At 51.8% G+C, this 18,423-nt stretch overlaps 1 protein-coding gene across 5 annotated transcripts in view; it reads right to left on the reverse strand.

Annotated features, from left to right (window-relative positions):
• TPCN1 (two pore segment channel 1) overlaps positions 1-18,423 on the reverse strand; it is a 71,722-nt gene that overhangs the window by 31,914 nt on the left and 21,385 nt on the right. For all 5 annotated transcript variants that reach the window (XR_004384855.1, XM_032876219.1, XM_032876218.1 and 2 more), the window contains 8 exons: positions 11,265-11,380; positions 5,666-5,842; positions 5,176-5,289; positions 4,261-4,391; positions 3,334-3,422; positions 1,761-1,795; positions 1,048-1,106; positions 714-813 (listed from right to left, as the gene is read on the reverse strand). Coding sequence is in view for 4 of the 5 variants with exons in the window: in XM_032876219.1 (XP_032732110.1) it covers positions 714-813; positions 1,048-1,106; positions 1,761-1,795; positions 3,334-3,422; positions 4,261-4,391; positions 5,176-5,289; positions 5,666-5,842; positions 11,265-11,380 (821 nt within the window). In the remaining variant the exon portion in view is untranslated. The remainder of the gene's footprint in view (positions 1-713; positions 814-1,047; positions 1,107-1,760; positions 1,796-3,333; positions 3,423-4,260; positions 4,392-5,175; positions 5,290-5,665; positions 5,843-11,264; positions 11,381-18,423) is intronic.

An 18,423-nucleotide genomic window follows, 5' to 3' on the forward strand; every position in this document is an offset into this window, starting at 1 on the left:
TGTGTTGGCTTTTCTAATGGCTCCCGGTTGGTGGAGGGTGGGGGGGTAAACAGACACGTGGGTGCAGCGGGGCTCCGCGGTCCGACCAGCTCACTGGGCCACCCCACGCTGTGCGGCTGTGGGCAAGTCACTGTGCCGCTCTGGCCCCCCGTTTCCGCGTTGGTATGCTGAGAATCGTAATAGTAGTTCCAGGGGTTTTGTGATAAATCATTTAATCCTCATATATAAAGCACTTTGCCCAGTGCCTGGCCACAGGGCTCATAGTTATTTGTTTATTTATTTAGAAAGAGAGAGCGAGAGCACATGTGTATGCAGGGAGGGGGGGAAGGAGGGGCGGATCTCATGACCCTGAGATCATGACCTGAGCTGAAATCAAGAGGTGGTCGCTCAACGGACTGGGCCACCAGGTGCCCCAACCAGCTTTTATAGTTATTCTGACGCGCTTGCCAGAGAACAAACAGCCCCAGGTGGCCTGACCTAGCGGGCCGGCTCTAGCGCTAACAGCTCAGCAGCACCACTTTGGGGAGGCCACGCCCCTGTAAGCAGCGGAACTCAGGTCCCGGCAGGGCGTCTGCTGCCACGCCACACTTGACCACGGCCCGAGACCCCTCTCCAAAGGAGGCCACGAGCAGTCTCTATTTCATCCCCTCAGTGCCCAGGGCTGTGCCAGCTGGGATAGCAGCTCCAAGGGGGCGAGACGTATGCTCACTCACCAGGTTCATGATGAAGTACAGCTCGATGGAGAGGTAGACGATGAAGAAGACACAGGACCAGGGGTTCCGGGAGTAGGAGGGCATCATCACGTCTGGGAAACTGGATGTGCAGAGCATTACTGCAGGGCCCCACATCTTTCTCCCTTTCTCCATCCTCCCAGAGGACATCTCTCTTTTCTGCCTTCCCTCCTCTCAGTCCATGGGCTCCGAGCTCATGGGGCCACCCCCAACCCCGGGCACCTGTCTGCGCTCAGGTGTGCAACATTCTTGGCTGAAAAGAGAAGACCCTGGGGGTGCGGCAGAGGGCCCAGGCCCAAGCAGAGCCCACACTCACTTTGCTGTGGTCAGAAGGACAAACAGACTGACGATGCTATTCTCCAGCGTGCTGAAGTACTGTAGGGAAAGAAGGCAGAAGAATGCACTGGCACCAGAAACAGGCTGCCACGGGCCACCTGGAGTGCCCCGGCCTGCTCCTCCCCTCCCCATCCCACCAACTCTGCCTCCTCCCAAGGAATCCTGAGGAGGACAGAGGAAGGAGCAAATGCGGAGTCCAGCCGCCTCTGCCTTCCTGACCTCTGTGCTTCTGGCAGAAGCAGACAACTGACTGGGACTATGATCCTGGAAACGTGTCTCAAGGGCAGGAAGGGGGATTCCCTCGGCGCTTAAAGAAGGGAGCAGTTCAAGTATGGGTGACAGGAGATTTCCAGCACTATAAATTATGCTGAGAGACCTTCCTAATGTGGCCGTGGTCAAACATTCCCCTGAGGGGAAAGGCCCCACATAAAAAAAGGAAATAGATAGGGATGCCTGGATAGCTTGGTCGGTTAAGCATCTGACTCTTGATTTCAGCTCAGGTCATGATCTCACGGTCATGGGATCAAGCCCCACGTTGGCGTGGAAACTGCCTAAGATTCTCTCTCTCCCTCTGCCCCCCCTCCCATGCATGCATGTGCTCTCTCTCTCTAAAAACAAGCAAACAAACAAAAAATTTTTAAAAACACGAAAAGTAACAACAAAAAAAGAAAAACAAGTACAGAGATTACTTACAGGGTCTGAAGGATTAGGGGAGAACAAGTAGAAACCTAGAAGGTGGCAGAAAACATAAAAAAAAAAAGGTTAGAGCAGAGGACCCCAACCCAGACATCAAAGGATTGCACAAATGTAAACGAGCACAGGGGGGCAAAGGGAGAGCATCAGGGAGTGGTGGGGACTCGGGCATTCTGGAAAACACTCCATGCTCTGTCTGAAGGAGCAGGTGTGCTTGGACATGGCAGAAATGTTGCCCGTTGGAAATGTGACCCAAGAACCACTGAGTCTACTGTTTGAAAAGGCCACATGTACAGCACGATGGCTAGTTAACAACACTATCATACATTTGGAAGTTGCTCAGAGAGTAGATCATATATCATCTATTTGAAAGTTCTCATCACAAGAAAAAAAACTGTAACTGTATGGGGATGGACATTAACGACTTACTGTGGGGATCATGATATACACAAGCATCAAGTCGTTACGTTGTGCCCCCAAAACTAATACGATGTTATAGGACAATTCCATCTCCAATTTGTTGATTTAAAAAAAAAAGGACAAAAAATTTTCAAGGCTGGAAATCTGTATTTTCAGGCAAGAAATCTGATTTTTAAATGTTGGCTCAACATTTTCAGACCAAGGCTGGACTTGGAAACCAGGCTGCTGGTTTGCAATTTTGGTGTGGGGAACAGGACAGCCAAGTAACAATTCTGAAGATTCCCTGAATCCTTGAAGTTCTGAGTGGGCAAAGGGGAGAGACTCTGACCTCAGGAGAAGTAGCCCCCTTGGAGCAGAAAGGGAATTCTGTAGAGACCAGGGGTGGTAGGGGGGAGGGCAGGAGGTGACGCGGGAGCCAATGGCTCAGGACACAGCAATCAGAAGGGCCTGAGGCGCTGGCCTTAGAGGCAGGGCTCTCTGGTTCCCCTGTCTTCACCATCCCAAGACCAGAGAAGAGACTCCAGGCTTCCCAGCCATGTTCCAGGGTCTCTACTGTCTAAGCCCTGTGTCTGGATGTGGCTGTCACATTAATACTTGGCCTTATCTAAAGAGGAAAGGCTTCCCCAGGGTTCGAAAGGCCATGATCTTGCTTTTGAACCTGGGGAGGCTGAAGTGTGCACATGCTCCCGACCCAGACACACACCCTGGACAAACTCTCATAGATGGTGTGAGCATTCCCAGCAGCGTGATGTGTAGTAGTGAAAACGAAAACTTCGCAGGAGGGCACACACACATTACGTGATCACTTATGTAAGATGCTTCAATATGCAAAGCAATCGCACTTACTTGTGGTTTAAGGAAACAGGAAGCGTAACTATAGAGATACATGTGTGCGATGGTAGCCTAGGTCAGGCGGGAGCTCTGACGGGAAAGGGAATGACCTCGCGGAAAGATACAGCATGGCTCCCGTTTTATTCCTAATAGTGGATCTCCTAAGTTGAAGGTCATGGGAGTTGAACCACTTGTGAGACCTTTCTGGATGTTTTGTTTTGTTTTTTCCTTTCTGGACTTTTAACACTGTCAAAGTCAATGCTCCTTCAACCGCGGATTTGATGTTCAGGGGCCGCCCGGGTCCTGGGGTGCAGGGACTCACCAAGGATGGCAAAAATGACCATGAAGAAGAGCAGCAGCAGGAGGATGTCCATGAAGGGCGGCAGGGACTGGAAGATCTGGCGCAGGTTGCTGCGGAGAGAGCGGGGCAGGAAGGGGTGAAGCGGGAAGTGCTGTCTGGGACTCCAGGGGCGAGACGGGGACCTGGGGCTCCTGATTCACACACTAAGTCCCACTGCACCCTGGTCTGTGACATCATGCTTCACGTTTTCCCAGAGGACTTGCATTCAGGAGGTGACGGGGAAGACCGGGGCAGGTGCAGCACATGCAGCCCCTCTCCCTGCTCATGGAGCCCTAGAAGACAAGGGCCCTGAGAGTGACAGAGGGAAGGCCGGAAGGCCAGAAGGCCAAGTGCACGGCTTCGGGCACAAAGCTTCCCTGAGCGGGATGTGGGATGCACAGAGACATTTTGGAGCCACTGGCTCCTGGGACACTGGCTTCCAGCTTTGAGGATGGGCCTGAAGAATGAACCGCTAGTCTGCTCTCATCAACTGTGTCCCAGCCAAGAGATTTTCCAGATGGATCCTTCAGAACTACGCATATCTCCAGGCTGGTGGGCAGACTGAGTCCAGCCCCCAGGCTCAGTGGGGGTGTCAGCCTGCCAAGTTGGAGCTGGGCTGCAGCCACTGCTGTGTTTGAGCAACTGATGAGCTCAGAGAGAGAAGCCAGCCCCAGGAGGCTGCAGGTAAGACAGGGGAGAGCCCCAGACCCAGTGCCAGGAAACCAAAATCTGAGCAGATTCCCGCCTTCTGCTCCATGTGGGTTGAGCGGCTGGGAAAAGTGAGCGTGCTATGTTCTCCCACCGTGTAGGACTCATCTTATCACTACTTGACTCACTGGGTCCTGCTCCACAGGCCCAGAAGGTTCAGGCCAGGCCAGGATAGCAACCATCTCGTTCCCCAGGCCTTACCGCCGGACGCCCCCGCAGTACCGACAGTCCACCAGGAAAATGCAGCGCAGCGCCCGGGTCACACGCACATGGGACGTCTGCCGTACCAACACCACGATGGCCTCGACGAACTGCACCACCAGCACAGAGGTCTGGGGGTAGACAGGCACAGAGCACCATCAGCCCCTCCAACCCAGCCCCCCTCCCAAATACCCAGAACAGAGGGCCGGCCAGGTCCTGCCAACTCTGGGCCTCTCGGGCCCTTCCCTTCTCTCCAGCTTTCTTGGGCCTCCCCCGACTTCAGCAGCCCCTGGAGACAAGCCCGGTGGCTGCTGACACAGGCGTGTGGCCCCAGGAGAAGGAAGCCACAGGCAGAGCTCCCAGCAGGTCGATGGGCAGAGTGGCTGCCACTCTGCCCAGCCACATCTGCCCAACCTCTGCCTTCGGCTCGCCCCACACCACTGGGCAGGGCTTCCTGATCTGCCATTCCTTGGGCACATTCTCCTGGACAAGTGTGCGTGCTTTTAACGCAGCAAAGCGCACTCTGCCGTGTTCCCACTCACTGCACAGAGAGAGCTGTAGGTTACTGGCCTGCTCAGCGTGGGCTTGGAGGCCAGACAGACCTGGGTTTGAATCCTGAGCCTCTGGGGTTTAGGTCCCATTCTCATCTGGGTGGCAGGATGTAAACTAGGAAGAATAACACGTCTCCCGCAAAGGCTGTTGTGCCAGGGCCTGGCACACACTAGATGCCAAATCCCGGTGACTCCTGTTAGCAGCACCATGACCTCTGGAGCAAGGCTCCGTAAGGCGAGGACGGGCCCGGGGGCCACACTTCTGAGGGCAGGGCTCAGACTATGGGAGATGTGAAATCAAACTGGGGATACAGGCTTGACGGAAACGTGGAAGACAAATGCCATACAGAGATGGACCCATCACCTTGACCATGGTCCGTCTATGCCGGATGAAGGTGTGGAGGCCCAGCCACCGCAACTTCATGCAGAGTTCAAACACAACCACCATCAGGGCGAACAGCTCCAGGGTCGCATGGACCTGCAACCAAAGTGTGTGGGGGAGATGGCCCATCACCAGCCCCCTGTCTCCCTCTCCCCTGCCCGAGGCTGGAGATGGTGTATGGCAGGGCTCATCAGGTGCAGTGCTCCCTGGGAACCAAGGTGTGGCCCATGGTCCTAAGTGAGGCAATCAGATGCTCATCCCTCCCTGGAATTTACCAGTGAACCAAATCACAGGGGGTGGGGGGTGCATTCATTTTAGCAGGGACCCCAGGCAAGACTGGTGATCCACTGTGGCTCCTGAGGCCTCTATGACCTCCCCTCCCCCACCACCGGGCTGCTCTGTTTTACATCTGCTCATAGCATGTGCCCTTCCAGAACGTTCCATCAGGTATGCCACGGAGACGGACACTCACGTAAATGCCGAGCCGGAGCGCGGGGACGGCGGGGGCCTCACACAGGGAGAGCAGCAGCAGGAGCAGGGCTGTGGACAGCTCCATCAGGTAGAAGAGGTGGTTGTGTGCGAAGAGGTAGGCGGCCAGCGCTTTGGCGTTCTTGGGGTGGGTGAAGAACTTGTCATTATTCTCTCCTTCCTGAGGAAACGAGAGCAGGGTGGGCAAATGGACCTCGGGATGAGACACCTCGGGGTGCCGTGGGCAGAGAGGAGGAGGAGGCCTCCGGCAGACAAGCAGAGTCGGGCCAGAAATGGAAGATGATGGGAGATCAAAAGTGTGATCTTCGGGGCGCTCGGGTGGCTCAGTCGGTAAGCGTCTGCCTTCGGCTCAGGTCACGATCGCAGGGTCCTGGGATCGAGTCCCACGTCGGGCTCCCTGCTCCGTGGGGAGCCTGCTTCTCCCTCTCCCTCTGCCTGCCTTTCCCCCTGCTTGCGCTCTTGCTCTTTCAAATAAATAAATAGAGTCTTTTTTGTTTTTTTTTAAAGCATTATTTTCACCAAACTGCACCCCTGTCAAGTCTGCTGATGGGTCTCCTTCCTAAAAACCACCTGGAAGAATCAAAGAATAGTCCCCAAGAGAAGGAACAGCAGCAACACACGTGAGCCCCTCGGCGGCCAGACTCCGTGCTCAGAAGTGTCTGTGGAACGTAACAAAACTGGGGGTTGGGGTGAGCAAACACTGCGGAGTCCTGCTTCCCCACTCCTCCCTGGAGAACGCTCAGAAAGTTCCTTCCCCTTCTTCAACTGCCAAGGGGCTAACATGTGTCCTTACTCATTAGGCTCCCCCAAGACACTTAGGACGGGGTGTGGGGTACGGCAGGCTCCCGACAGATGTCGCCTGTTATTATGATTATGATACTAACATTGAGAAGAAAAGGAGCCTGAAAATACCTTATATTATACTATATTATACATATTATATATATTATATTATATTATATTTTATATATTATATATTATACCTTATACCTATGTTATACCTTATAATATATATTATATATAAGGTACACACACACACACACACAAAATATGTTCTGCTTCTTACTTTCTTGACTATTTCACCTCCTCTCCAAACCCTGCACAATGACGGGCCTTGCCCTGATTCCTGTGCTCCAGTGATAATGGGACAGCAGCCGACCCTGACTGAGTGCCCACCAGACCAGGCACCATGCTCAGCCCCTTCCCTGAGCCCTAGACCCTCCTTCACTCCTGACCATGGCCTTCTCAGGTGGGTGCTCTTATTACCCCGTCTGACAGATGAGAAAATCGAGGGACAGAAGCTTCAGGAGCGCCTGAGCTTCTGGAGCCAGGCCATCTGGGTCCCGTGCTCGGGCTCCGTGATGAGCCTCCAGCTGCTGACGTGGAGACTAAGTGACAGAGCCCCGGGAGCGGCCCACCTGTCACTACGACCAGATGACATTCCAGGGCCAGCCCTCCTGTTCGGGTCAACCTTCTGGTGGTGGTGGTTGGTGGGGGCGGGGCGGCTCTTCACTGCCTGCCTGGAACTAGTGGGCACGGGGAGGAGGGTCGCCCCCGCCTCACCCGCCCCGTCGCATCTGCACCCCAGCCAGCGGCCAGCGTGGAGTGGAAATTACTTGGTAAAGTTCTGCACGAGTCGCCTAGCTTTAGCACCTCTGAACTGGGGGCAATGCCGCCCCCCCCACCGGGCCCCTCACCCAGCCCAGCCTGGACACATCCGCTCCTCACGCCTGGGGTGCCGCGGGCAACTAGTGTGCCGGTCCCAGGAATGCCACCCAACACCCTCACATGCACGGGGGCGGGGAATGGGTTATCCGGCCCCAAATGTCAGGGGTGCACCTGGCTCATCACTTCCAGCTCCAACTCTCCGCTAGACTTTTCCCACCAGCTTCATTTCCTGGAGAGGGAAGTGGCGGAGCCGGAAAGGACACCCAGGTCCCCTGACCCAGAGTCCTCTGGCAGCGTTCCCGCTGTCCTGGGTGAGTCAGACCTTCAACTCTTCCAGTTATTCAGCTCTTCTGAGATAAAGGTCACCCTCCACAGGCCCACAACCCTTATCCCAGGGAGGGAAGACTACCACACACCATAGCGATTCCTGCTGAACCCACAGGCTAGCAGAAGGAGGGCTCTGGGCCCAGAGGGGCCCACTGTGCGGTGGAAAGCAGTCTGGCCTGGCAAGGGATGTTGTCAGATCTCACCCAGCGTGGTGCCTGCTACACACAGTAGGTGTTTCATGGCTGTTTGGTAGGATGAACCACTCCTGCCAGAGATCACTTCTCCAGGCCACAGCCCGGCCTGAGAACTGCCCAGGAGCTGTGGGAAGGGGAGCTCTGCCCTCGGCTGTGGTTTGTGAGGTAGCCTGGAGCGAGTCCCTTCCCCAAAGCCAGACACATCACTGCCCTCGTTACCAACAACTGAAGACAAACCACAGTCCCGACAGGGGCAGGCCAGACAAAGGGAACAAACATCCCGGTGGTCAAACAGCGGGCATGCTGGGCAGGCCTGGTTCGCGGTCCTGTGATCTGTGCAGGGCTGTGGTTTGTACCAGCACCGCTGTGGCTGGGGGGACACGCAGAGGGATCTGGGAAGCCTCTGGCTTGGATTACCAGAAAATGCAATTCTCGGGTAATGTCTTCCAGTAAATAGCCGGGAATGAAGGTCTGGCTAGCGGAAACCACTGACAGGGGGGCTTGGGTTTCACCTCTAGGGTGAGAGAACTGCCAGCAGAGACAGAATATAAGATCTCCAGCACCAAGGATAGAGCGCTGAGAACGCTGGCCTTGTTTCCTTGCCACTGATCACGAACTACATCAGGAGAAATAAGACAGGCCAGTTGTGTATGACTTCTGGCATCGCTCTCTGCTCCCTGGGGCAGAAATTCCACCCAGGAAACCAGTCCTGTCTCAGAGGCACAAGGACTGTGGAGCAGAGCAGAGCACATGGTTCCTGAGGATGAGCAAGTCAACAGGCCTCAGGTACCCTCCAGGCGGCAAGGGGCCAATTACTCAAGCACACCCACCACCCGCTCAGCCGAAGAACAGGAGAAAGACCATCTGACACCGGCTACGCCCACCCACCCCCAGAAATGATCACGACTAATATTCCCAGGCATCCAGGTACGGTTTCTATTTTTATTATTTTTAAAAAATGATGCATTGTTGGTAAGATAATTCAAATAACACACAGGATTATAAGGCAGTAAAAATTCCGTCAGCCAAAGATAATCACCTTTAATATTTAGATGAACAACTTTCCAGATGTGAATGGGGGAATCTGTGTGCACACACATGTGTATGCTGCTATATACCTGTATGAACCTAAGCGTGTGTGTGTGTGTGTGTATAAATATTACACAAAAATTATCACACTCTACCTGCCGTTCTGTGGCCTCTTTTTTACATGGCCCACTTTTAAATGGTTACATGTGTGGTCAGTTATAGAAATGGAGGAACAATGTGGAGAAGAAAGAGCGTCGCTTCGAGGTGAGCTGGACATGGTTTAAATCCACGCTCGTAACTTACGAGCTGGATGGCCTTGGACTCCTTTAGCTCCCCTCAGTGTCGGCTGCCAGTCTGTAAACGGAAGACGATCAAAGCACTTTGGGGGGCGATTGTTAGAATGGGGCTCACTTAAAAATAGGTATTTTTATCACTAATGTTCTCAGCCGCTTAAGGAGAGAAGGAATTACCAGATTTCTGAAGTCCCCCAGGCCATCCTACCTCTGTGTTTTGACCCACCCCGTGCTCTTCTCCAGCATCTAGTCAACCTCGGAGAAGGTGACAGTGCACGGGTGACCCTGGAGGACTCTGCGAGATCATCAACAGGCATGCCTGAGCTCGCCAAAATGTCCCTGAAACATTACTATTGCTTCAACGTGGGTCAGAATGCACTGGCTGAGGGGTACGACTCGTGTGACCCCGCATAAGACATGAGCAGCAGGGGCGCCTGGGTGGCTCAGTGGGTTAAAGCCTCTGCCTTTGGCTCAGGTCATGATCCCGGGGTCCTGGGATCGAAGCCCACGTCGGGCTCTCTGCTCAGCAGGGAGCCTGTTTCCCTTCCTCTCTCTCTGCCTGCCTCTCTGCCTGCTTGTGATCTCTGTCTGTCAAATAAGTAAATAAAATCTTTAAAAAAAAAAAAAAAGACACGAGAAGCATAAAGACAACTGAACGATCACCAAACAAATATCCAAACGTAATGCAATCCTCCAAAAGAATTAACCAAACAAATACTTGCAGTGTGAGAGCTGCTTCAAAGAGAAAAGATTAGGGGAAATTATTATTCAAATGAATTTCAGAAAGATTCCATTTCCTCACCTAGACTCTTACTCCTTGCACACAAGAAACAGAGATCTCACAGTGACAAGAATGGCAAGATTATGGCAATGGCGCAGACAGTGCCGACGGGCAGTTAAGAGGCAATACCCCTTTTGGAGAACACTCAATAATTGTACGTCAACGGCCCTAAAAATGTTGATGCTTCCCGTCTGGTAATTCCACTTCCTAGAGGCTTTCCTAATAAAATGATCCTGGATATTAAAGAGAGAAATAGCTCTTTGTGTAGATGGTCCTCGGATTATAATTTATAATAGGGAAATGTGTAATATATAATAAGGGAACCATAAAAAGGGAAAATACTCAGCCTTATCAGGATAGTTTAAGTAAATTAGGATACATTTACCAGATATAATTATAAAGGTCATTAAAATTCGTTATAGGAGTTATAATAACAGAAGAAAAAAGCTTCCAGGAGTGCCTGGGTGGCTCAGTGGGTTAGGCCTCTGCCTCAGCTCGAGTCACGATCCCAGGGTCCTGGGATTGAGTCCCATATCGGGCTCTCTGCTCGGCGGGGAGCCTGCTTTCCCCCTCTCTGCCTGCCTCTCTGCCTTCTTGTGATCTCTGTCAAATAAATAAATAAAATCTTTAAAAAAAGAAAAAAGCTTCTGTTACACACTATGGGGAAAAAAAAACTATACAACTGTGACTTTAAAATTAACTTTACAAAACACATAAAACTTATGTGTTATTCTTCAATAATGCTGACAGTGACTTAGGTGGACGTATTTTCCACAGCCCCTTTGTGCCTAAACTTACCACAATGAGCGTGTGTTACTTCTACAAAGAAAGTTTTTTTTTTTTTAAAGAGAAAAAAACAAACAACAACAACAAAAAAAACAACCAGTACCAAGCAAGAAACAGCAAACCTGAAAGCAACAGCAAATTTACAGGAAAGGAATAAAGGTCTCTAAGTTCCCATAATGGCAACAAACCCCTGCTACAGTGTAACATATTTAAAGAAACTCCCCCCTCGGGAACTGACTGCCAGTGTGCCCCAAGGCCAAGTGCATAGACTCAGGGAGACTCCGGCAGGCAGGGCCACAAGCTGGGGGTCACAAGAAAGTCCACACACATCGCCCTGCTCGTCTGAGCAGGACCACGTAGGCTCTCCCCACCTTACAGATGAGAAGCTCACACACGGAGCTGGGACAAGAACCAAAGCCAGAGCTCTGGGGCTGTAACAGAATCCTGGCTGTACAACTCAGCCAACAGGCACCAGAAACGGACATCCCGATCGGAGAGACTCACCTGGAGGTAGATCGCTGCCTCTTGATAATTGATCTCCCAGTTGTGTCCGGTGGGACTCTCACCCCCTGAGCCTAGACTGAGGGTCCGGGAGTCGTGGACGGCATAGCTGCCTCCATCTGCATAGGAAGGGGAGAGGGATTCACTTACAAGCTGGGCTCAAGAGAATAAAGACACTATTCACCAGAAGAAAAGGCTCGTCTGCTCACACATATATCCCATTATCTACAAGTCAGTGCTCGAATCCCTGGAATAATAACAAGGATTAGCATGGCTAATTAAAAATGCTTTTCAAAAAAAAAAAAAATGCTTTTCATTCTCTCGTTAATGAAAGAAGTGAGTGCAAGAGAACACATATAAAATGCTATCTTTTGTGTGAAAAAAAAAGGCGGGGAGGAAACAAGAAAACATACAGATATCTATCTTTACAAAAAGAAACAAGGATACATTTACTTACAAGGAGTGCAGGGGGCAGCATAGAAGTGTCACTCAAAGGGAGTGATCCTTCTGAACACATTTTTTTTTAAGGTTTATTTATTTATTTTAGAGAGAGCAAGTGAGCGAGCAGGAGAGGGAGAGAGAGAGGATCTCAAGCAGACTCCACAGTGAGTGCAGAGCCAGACGTGGGCCTCAATCTCACGACCCTAAGATCATGACCTGAGCTGAAATCAAGAGTCAGGCACTTAACCAACTGAGATACCCAGGCGCCCCTTTTTTGTACATTTTTGACTTTTGGAAGCATGTTAATATTCTACATGGCTAAAACAAAAATAACTGGATTTGTTTCCTGGTGCAGGGTCATTTGTTTTTGTTTTTGTTTTTCCCTGCTGATACCCAGGCCTCTTTACTTTCAGTAACACTGAACCCATCTGCCTTTGGAGAACCTCCTCTCTCTCCCTACTCTGCACCCATGCTTTGTCTCCGGCCAACTCCACCCCTGGCTCCAGGCAGGTGCAACAAAAGCCCTTCTTTTCCCTGGACAGGCATTGGTTCAGGCTGGTGGGGGTGGAGTGGGGGCGGTATTCTATCTTGGGCCCAGCTAATGAGGGCTGAACATGGACCTTTTCCTGGAGCACTCAAGAAGGAGGGGCTCTTTCTGTGTTGGGGCAGGTGGCTGCCTCCACCACCACCATGTGAGGGAAGCCTGCCTGAGAAGAAAACTGACAGAGAACATAAGAATCACAGAGATAACATTAGTTCCACCCTGGGACTGAGATGTGCCCGATATGGACCTCCTAGCATTTCCAAAATCTGAGCCTATAAAGATCCTTTTATACTTAAGCCTGTCTGAATTGGGTTTGTCACAACCCTCACGTGTGTCCACTGATACATGGTAAGCAAAGGCACTAAGAGATGACTTTCAACTTGTTGATTTATTGGGAAGTTTGTCATCATCTTGAATGAGACTTGAGCTGCCCCAAATTCACACTCAAACTGACCCTCCTCCAGAAAAACAAAGAATGAAGTTATGTTTGGATAAGGAGATATGCACAGAGGTGGCAGGAAGCAAATGTGTAAAGCTCACCACCTGACAGGAAAGGGGAGGAAACTGGCAAGGGTCCTACGGCTACAGAGTCCTACCTGGTCCTTCTAAGCTTGAACGGCCAGCCAAGGGCAGCCGGGTCCTGCAAAGCTCTTCTCCACCCACTTCTAAAAACAACTTCACGTAGGTATTTCTGACACACAGTAAAACGCACAATCTGGTATGTTCTGATATAGGCACACACTTGTGAAACCACCACTACAATAAGATCACACATCCATCACCCCTTCCATCCACGCCCAGCACACTGCTCTGTGCTCTCTGTCACTATTAGAGGAATCTGCATCTCAGAATTTTACACAGATGGGATCACAGAGTACGTTTGCTTTCCTGGTTTGACTTTGCTCCCTCAGCGTAACCACTCTGAAATGCATCCATGCTGTTTGGTGTATTGGGAGCTCATTCTGGTGTTTTGGCTGAGCAGTATTCCATGGTATGTGGATGTACCACGGTTCATCCGCTCACTTTGTGGACACCCAAGTGATTGCTCCCAGTTTGGGGCTGTTTCAGACGAAGCTGCTATGAACACGCATGCGTGCGGCTTTGTACAGACATGTGCTTTCAATTCTTTCCAGTAAATACCTACGGGTGAAATTGCTAGACCATACGCTTAACTTAAGAAACTGCCAGACTGTTTTCCAAATGACCTGCAGGGCAGGGGAGACCCTGTTCCTCCACACCCTCACCCATACTGGACATGCTCCGTCCTCTTAATCTGTCCTAAAGCTTTTAATATGCCTTTGGGCTAATAATCTTGAGGGCCTTTCCACAGGCCTATTTGCCATTTGTATGTTTTAGCTGAAGCATCTTCAAATCTTTTACTTGTTTGTTTTTTGGGTAATTTTCTTATTTTTGAATATATATATATACACATATACATATGTATATATATATACACACACACACATACATATACATATACATATGTGCATTCTCTAAATAGACCCAAGTCTTTATCTATCTGAAGTCTTTATTTCAGCTTTTGATTATTTCTTTCAATTAGGGATTAGTGTGGCTTTTCCTATTCTTTTAGTTTTAATCCCTTAGTGTCTTTATATTTAAACAGTGTTTCTTGGAGGCAGCATATAGTTTGATTTTGCTGCCTCCCCTCAGTCTGAAAAATCTCTGCCTTTTAATTGGCATATTTAGATTACTCACATTTAATGTAATTATTGACAGGGTTAGGTTTAAATATATCATCTTGCTGTCTTTTTATAGTTGTCCCATCTGTTCTTTGTTCTCTTCTTCTGCCTTCTTCTAGGTCACTGAATATTTATTATGATTCCATTTTATCTCCTTTGCTGGCTCAGCTACAATGCTTTTTGGAGGTTGCTTTGGGTTTATGGTACACATTTTTAATTTACCACAGTCTATGGTCAAGCGATATTGTGTCACCTCGTGTATAGGATAAGAACCTTACCCGTTTAACGGTACACTTCCCTCTCTCCCCTCCCAAACTTCAGGCTTCTGGAAACGCAGCGATTTCCAGTTCACAGACCTAACCCGGAATGTGCCTCATCTCCATTGCGAGGATGTGTAACCACAAGAATCTTCCTAGAAGGGACTGTACCAGCCGAAGCACATAAGAAGAGGAAAGAGTTAACACTACTCATGGGCTCTGTGCTTTGTGCTCACAATCCCAAGCAGTATGTACGGTCATAAATGCAACTGTATGAGAACGTTAAGCAAGTCAGCCGAGGTCACACAGCTCTAAGGGGCCAAGCCAGGATTTGACCCCGGGCAGCCTGGCTCCAGAACAGATCCATTTAACTCCTCTGCTCCATGACCAACTCTAAGAGAGAGGAGTCTGCAAAGAAGGACAGCAGATGATGCCTTTAAAGCCAAGGTAACATTTACTGAGGCTTACCACATGCCAAAACCTAGGCTGCGGCAGACTGTATTTTGCAAATTCAGCCACGGCACAATCCTTCATCCTACGTGCTCTTCTAGAACCTTGCCGCTACCCCACAAATGGGTGGAGCCCGGGTGTCTCCCTCTTGAAACCAGGTGAGACTGTGCCTATCTTGACCAACGCAGGATGGAGGACATAATACTAATGACTTCTGAGCCTAAGTCATAAGAACGCTCCCACCCTTTTTCTACTGGGACCCTTGCTCCTGGAACCTAGCCACCATGCTGTGCGGTGGAGAGGCCCATGGAGAAGAAGCAAGGCCCTCTGTCCACAGCCCAGCTGAGCCCCCAGACAACAGCCTGCAACCTGCCAGTCGGGTGAATGAACCATCTCAAAACCAGATCCTGTACCCCAGACAAGTGTCCAAACTGACACAGCGTGGCACGGAGATAAGACCCTCCACCGGGCCCTGCCCAAACTGTAAGCTTTTGCACAAAATGTCTCAAGGCAATATCTGCTGTCTTCAGGCACTATGTTTTCAGATGCTCTGCTCTAGAGTGATAGATAACTGACTCCCATCTAAGTGCTTTATACCCACTGACCTATGTAACGCTCCCGACAACCCCGCAGAAAGGCCAGGTGCCTTCCTGAAGCCAAGCAGCGGGCAGGAAGCAGGGCTGGGATACCTAACTGGGTGATGAGTTCCTCATCAGCAGGCTACATGCCTCTTCCGTTTCTTCTCGGGAAATGGAAGCCTGGAAAGGGTGTCAGGGTAGCGCCAAAAGGATGAAACACAGCAGCAGTTCGATCCCTCTAAGAAGTTACAAGCAGGAGGTGGCCCATCTGGCTGCAGCTCGTGGTCAACCATTCCGGTCCTTCTCTACCCGAGGCTGACACTCCCCGACTCCGCTCCCGGTTTCCATTTCTGGAAGAAGTAAGCCCTAGGCACAGACAGAAGGTCGAACCGCCTTCCTGGATATGCTGGTGTGGACCAGGGAAGCAGGAGCGGAAATGTGCCTCCCTGGTAGGAGAAGCCGCTGGCAGGCAGCTGGACAGTGCTGCGCCCTCGCGTGCCTGCGCCCGTCCTCCATGACCTTCCCGCTCCACGGCAGGAGCCTGCGTCCGCGCCACAGCAGTCCTAGGTGGAAGAAATAACGGGGCCGGTGTGGGGTGGATGGCGGTGAGCCGGCACAGACGGCCGCGGACATTACCGCCACTTTCCCAGCCGGTGCTGGGCGCTGGCATCTGTGTGCGCCCCTGCCTCAGAGACTTTCTGTGCGAACTTTCTTGGTCCTTCCTTCCTCTCGGGGCTCTCAGCAGATGGATCTGGCTTCTTCCTCACGCCAGGAGCATCCTCAGCCCTCCTGGTTTCTCCCCTCTGGCCTTTACCACTTCCACCGCACACCACTGTGATGGGGTTGGCCGTGGGTGGGAGGCTATCACATCCCCCAGTGCAGGCCGCTCCTTGCCACCTGTGCACCTCGCTTACACTCACACCAGCAGGTTTTGCCTGGGACCAGATGCCCCGTGGCATCTTCCCCTCTAAGCCACAAACAACAGCTCCCTCCCGGTTCTGAAATCCACAGGGACCACTGGGATGGGGAGAAGGACCAGGCTTTCAGGCTTTGATGGAAAACTTTGACATCGCCTTTCTCTCCATGGCCAGTGAGGCTCCAGCTCTGGCAGAGTCTCCTCTCTGAGACCCAAATCCACTCCCCACCTTCACTGGTCCCTGCCTTTTCCCTACAAGACAGCAATAGCCCCCAGGCCAGCTCTCACTGCCCCAGCCTCTCCAGGCCTCCTGACCCCAGGCATCTTGTTGGAGGATGAGGTCGGCAAAACATCAATAGGGAACATGCTCTGTTGCTTAAAATCTCGTAATGGCTTGCCCTCAGGAAAAACTCAGACTTCTTCGTCCTACAAGGAGCTATACGCATCCGGGCAAGCAAGGGTCTTCAGAATCGCAGTCCTTCCCAAGCTCTAACAGACCGGTGGCTCGTCAGCCTGGCGCTCACGGGCTGGGCTCCAGAGGACAGCCGGTTCCTAAGGCACGCTGAGGACACGGGGGACCCCACGTGACAGTGAGCACCACAGAGATAAAACGTGTGCTCCAAAGCCACAGACCACACAGGGCTGGCTGGCGTGCGAGAGCAGACGTGCTGCAGGGCTGACCAACGACGCCCTGGGCAGAAGGGACTTTAGATGTTGTGTTTGCTTTGCTGAAGTAAGTTAGTAAATGCTAGGCCCTGTTACAGCTGGGCACATAGTTGTTATTTTATTCTAAATATGATCTGTACACTGGAATTAATTCTTTACAAAATTACCTTAAGCCAACAATTGCCTTGTTTGTCTACTCATTTGTTTGGTGGGTGTCCAAAGGGCAGAGGGCAGTGCCCAGGGTGGGGACTGGAGGTCCCTGGAGGGCCCTGGCCCTGCAGGGGCACATGTCTGCGGAGACAGCAAGGGCGCCATCACCACGGGGCCTCAAGAAGAGTTTCCACAGCCATCCATGGGGGTGTTTCAACAGAACGGAGGTTCACCCCGCGAGTGGGGAGGTGGACCAGCGGCCCTCGCCATCCCCAGCATCTCTGTATTTACAGGTACACAGAGACTCCGAGGGGACAGGCAGGTTGGGGCAGATGGCCTTAAAAACAACTCAAATTCATGACCTTCCTTGGGGCAGGGTCCAGCCGCCTGGACCCTGCTGGTTATCAACAGCCTTCCTCAAGCACCGCCTGGCTGCACGGAGAGGGCGAGGGTCCCTCTTAGCACATTCTTTCCTCTCCCTCCCTTGATTAACCTCAACCCCACAGATCTACGCAGTCCAGAGCTCAGCAACTCAGCTTCTGCCCAAATAACGGACTTCCGCACACACGGCACATATCCCCGGTGCCAGGCACTTCCTACACACCCCATACGCACATGAACTTCATCCTCCCAGCGGACCGCGACTGTCCCCATTTTGCGAATGAGGCAATGGCAGAGCAGAGCGATGCGTGAACTTGCCGCAGGTCTCACACATTTAGAAAGCGAACCAGGTCTGTGTTCAGAAGCACCGTGCCGAATCGCAGAGGAGGGCTACCCCGTGCGCTCAGCAGGTACGGAGCTGGGGGGTGAGTAGTATTATGAGAAAATATTTCCCTCAACCTAAAATGTTGAGCAGAGTAGCCACACCCATTGGAATCCCAGAGCAGGAGGGCTCCTCAGGAGTCAGGGAGACTCAGCCCCTGGTATGCCCTTCATTCACTATGCTGAATGATGCCCAGATAGTGGCTGAGCCCAGCCGGTAAGATCCCATGGCTCACCCGCTCCGGCCCTGTGCCCCGGCCCAACCCACCTCTTCCCCGGGGAAGCACAACCCCTTCTGCCAACTGGGCTCCCCGCACCTCGCCCTGCCTGTCTAGTCTCTAGGCCAGTCAGAGAAGTCCTTTAGTGTGTGCGTGCATGTTTTAAGTAAACTTAGTAGTTCAGTATAACAATAATCCTTTAAAAACCTAAGCCAGATGATATCACTCCTCCGCTCCAAACAGACAGCAGCGTCCCGCTCTCAGGAAAACCCTCAAGTCCTCCCCTGGATTAAAAGGGCCTATGAGACTGAGATGTCTCGTCCCACCCACCTTCTCGCTCCAGACATGCTGGCCTCCTCATGGTCCTGGGACAGGCCTGGAAGGTTCTGCCTCAGGCCCTGTGCACTTTGTGTTCCCTCTGCCCTCCCCCGATCTCTCCCATCTCTGGAAGTCACTGGCATACCCTGTCCTCCTCTGGCT

This window comes from Lontra canadensis, unplaced genomic scaffold, assembly GCF_010015895.1.
Source record: "Lontra canadensis isolate GAN:19392208 unplaced genomic scaffold, GSC_riverotter_1.0 scaffold58, whole genome shotgun sequence".
Lineage (NCBI taxonomy): Eukaryota > Metazoa > Chordata > Mammalia > Carnivora > Mustelidae > Lontra > Lontra canadensis.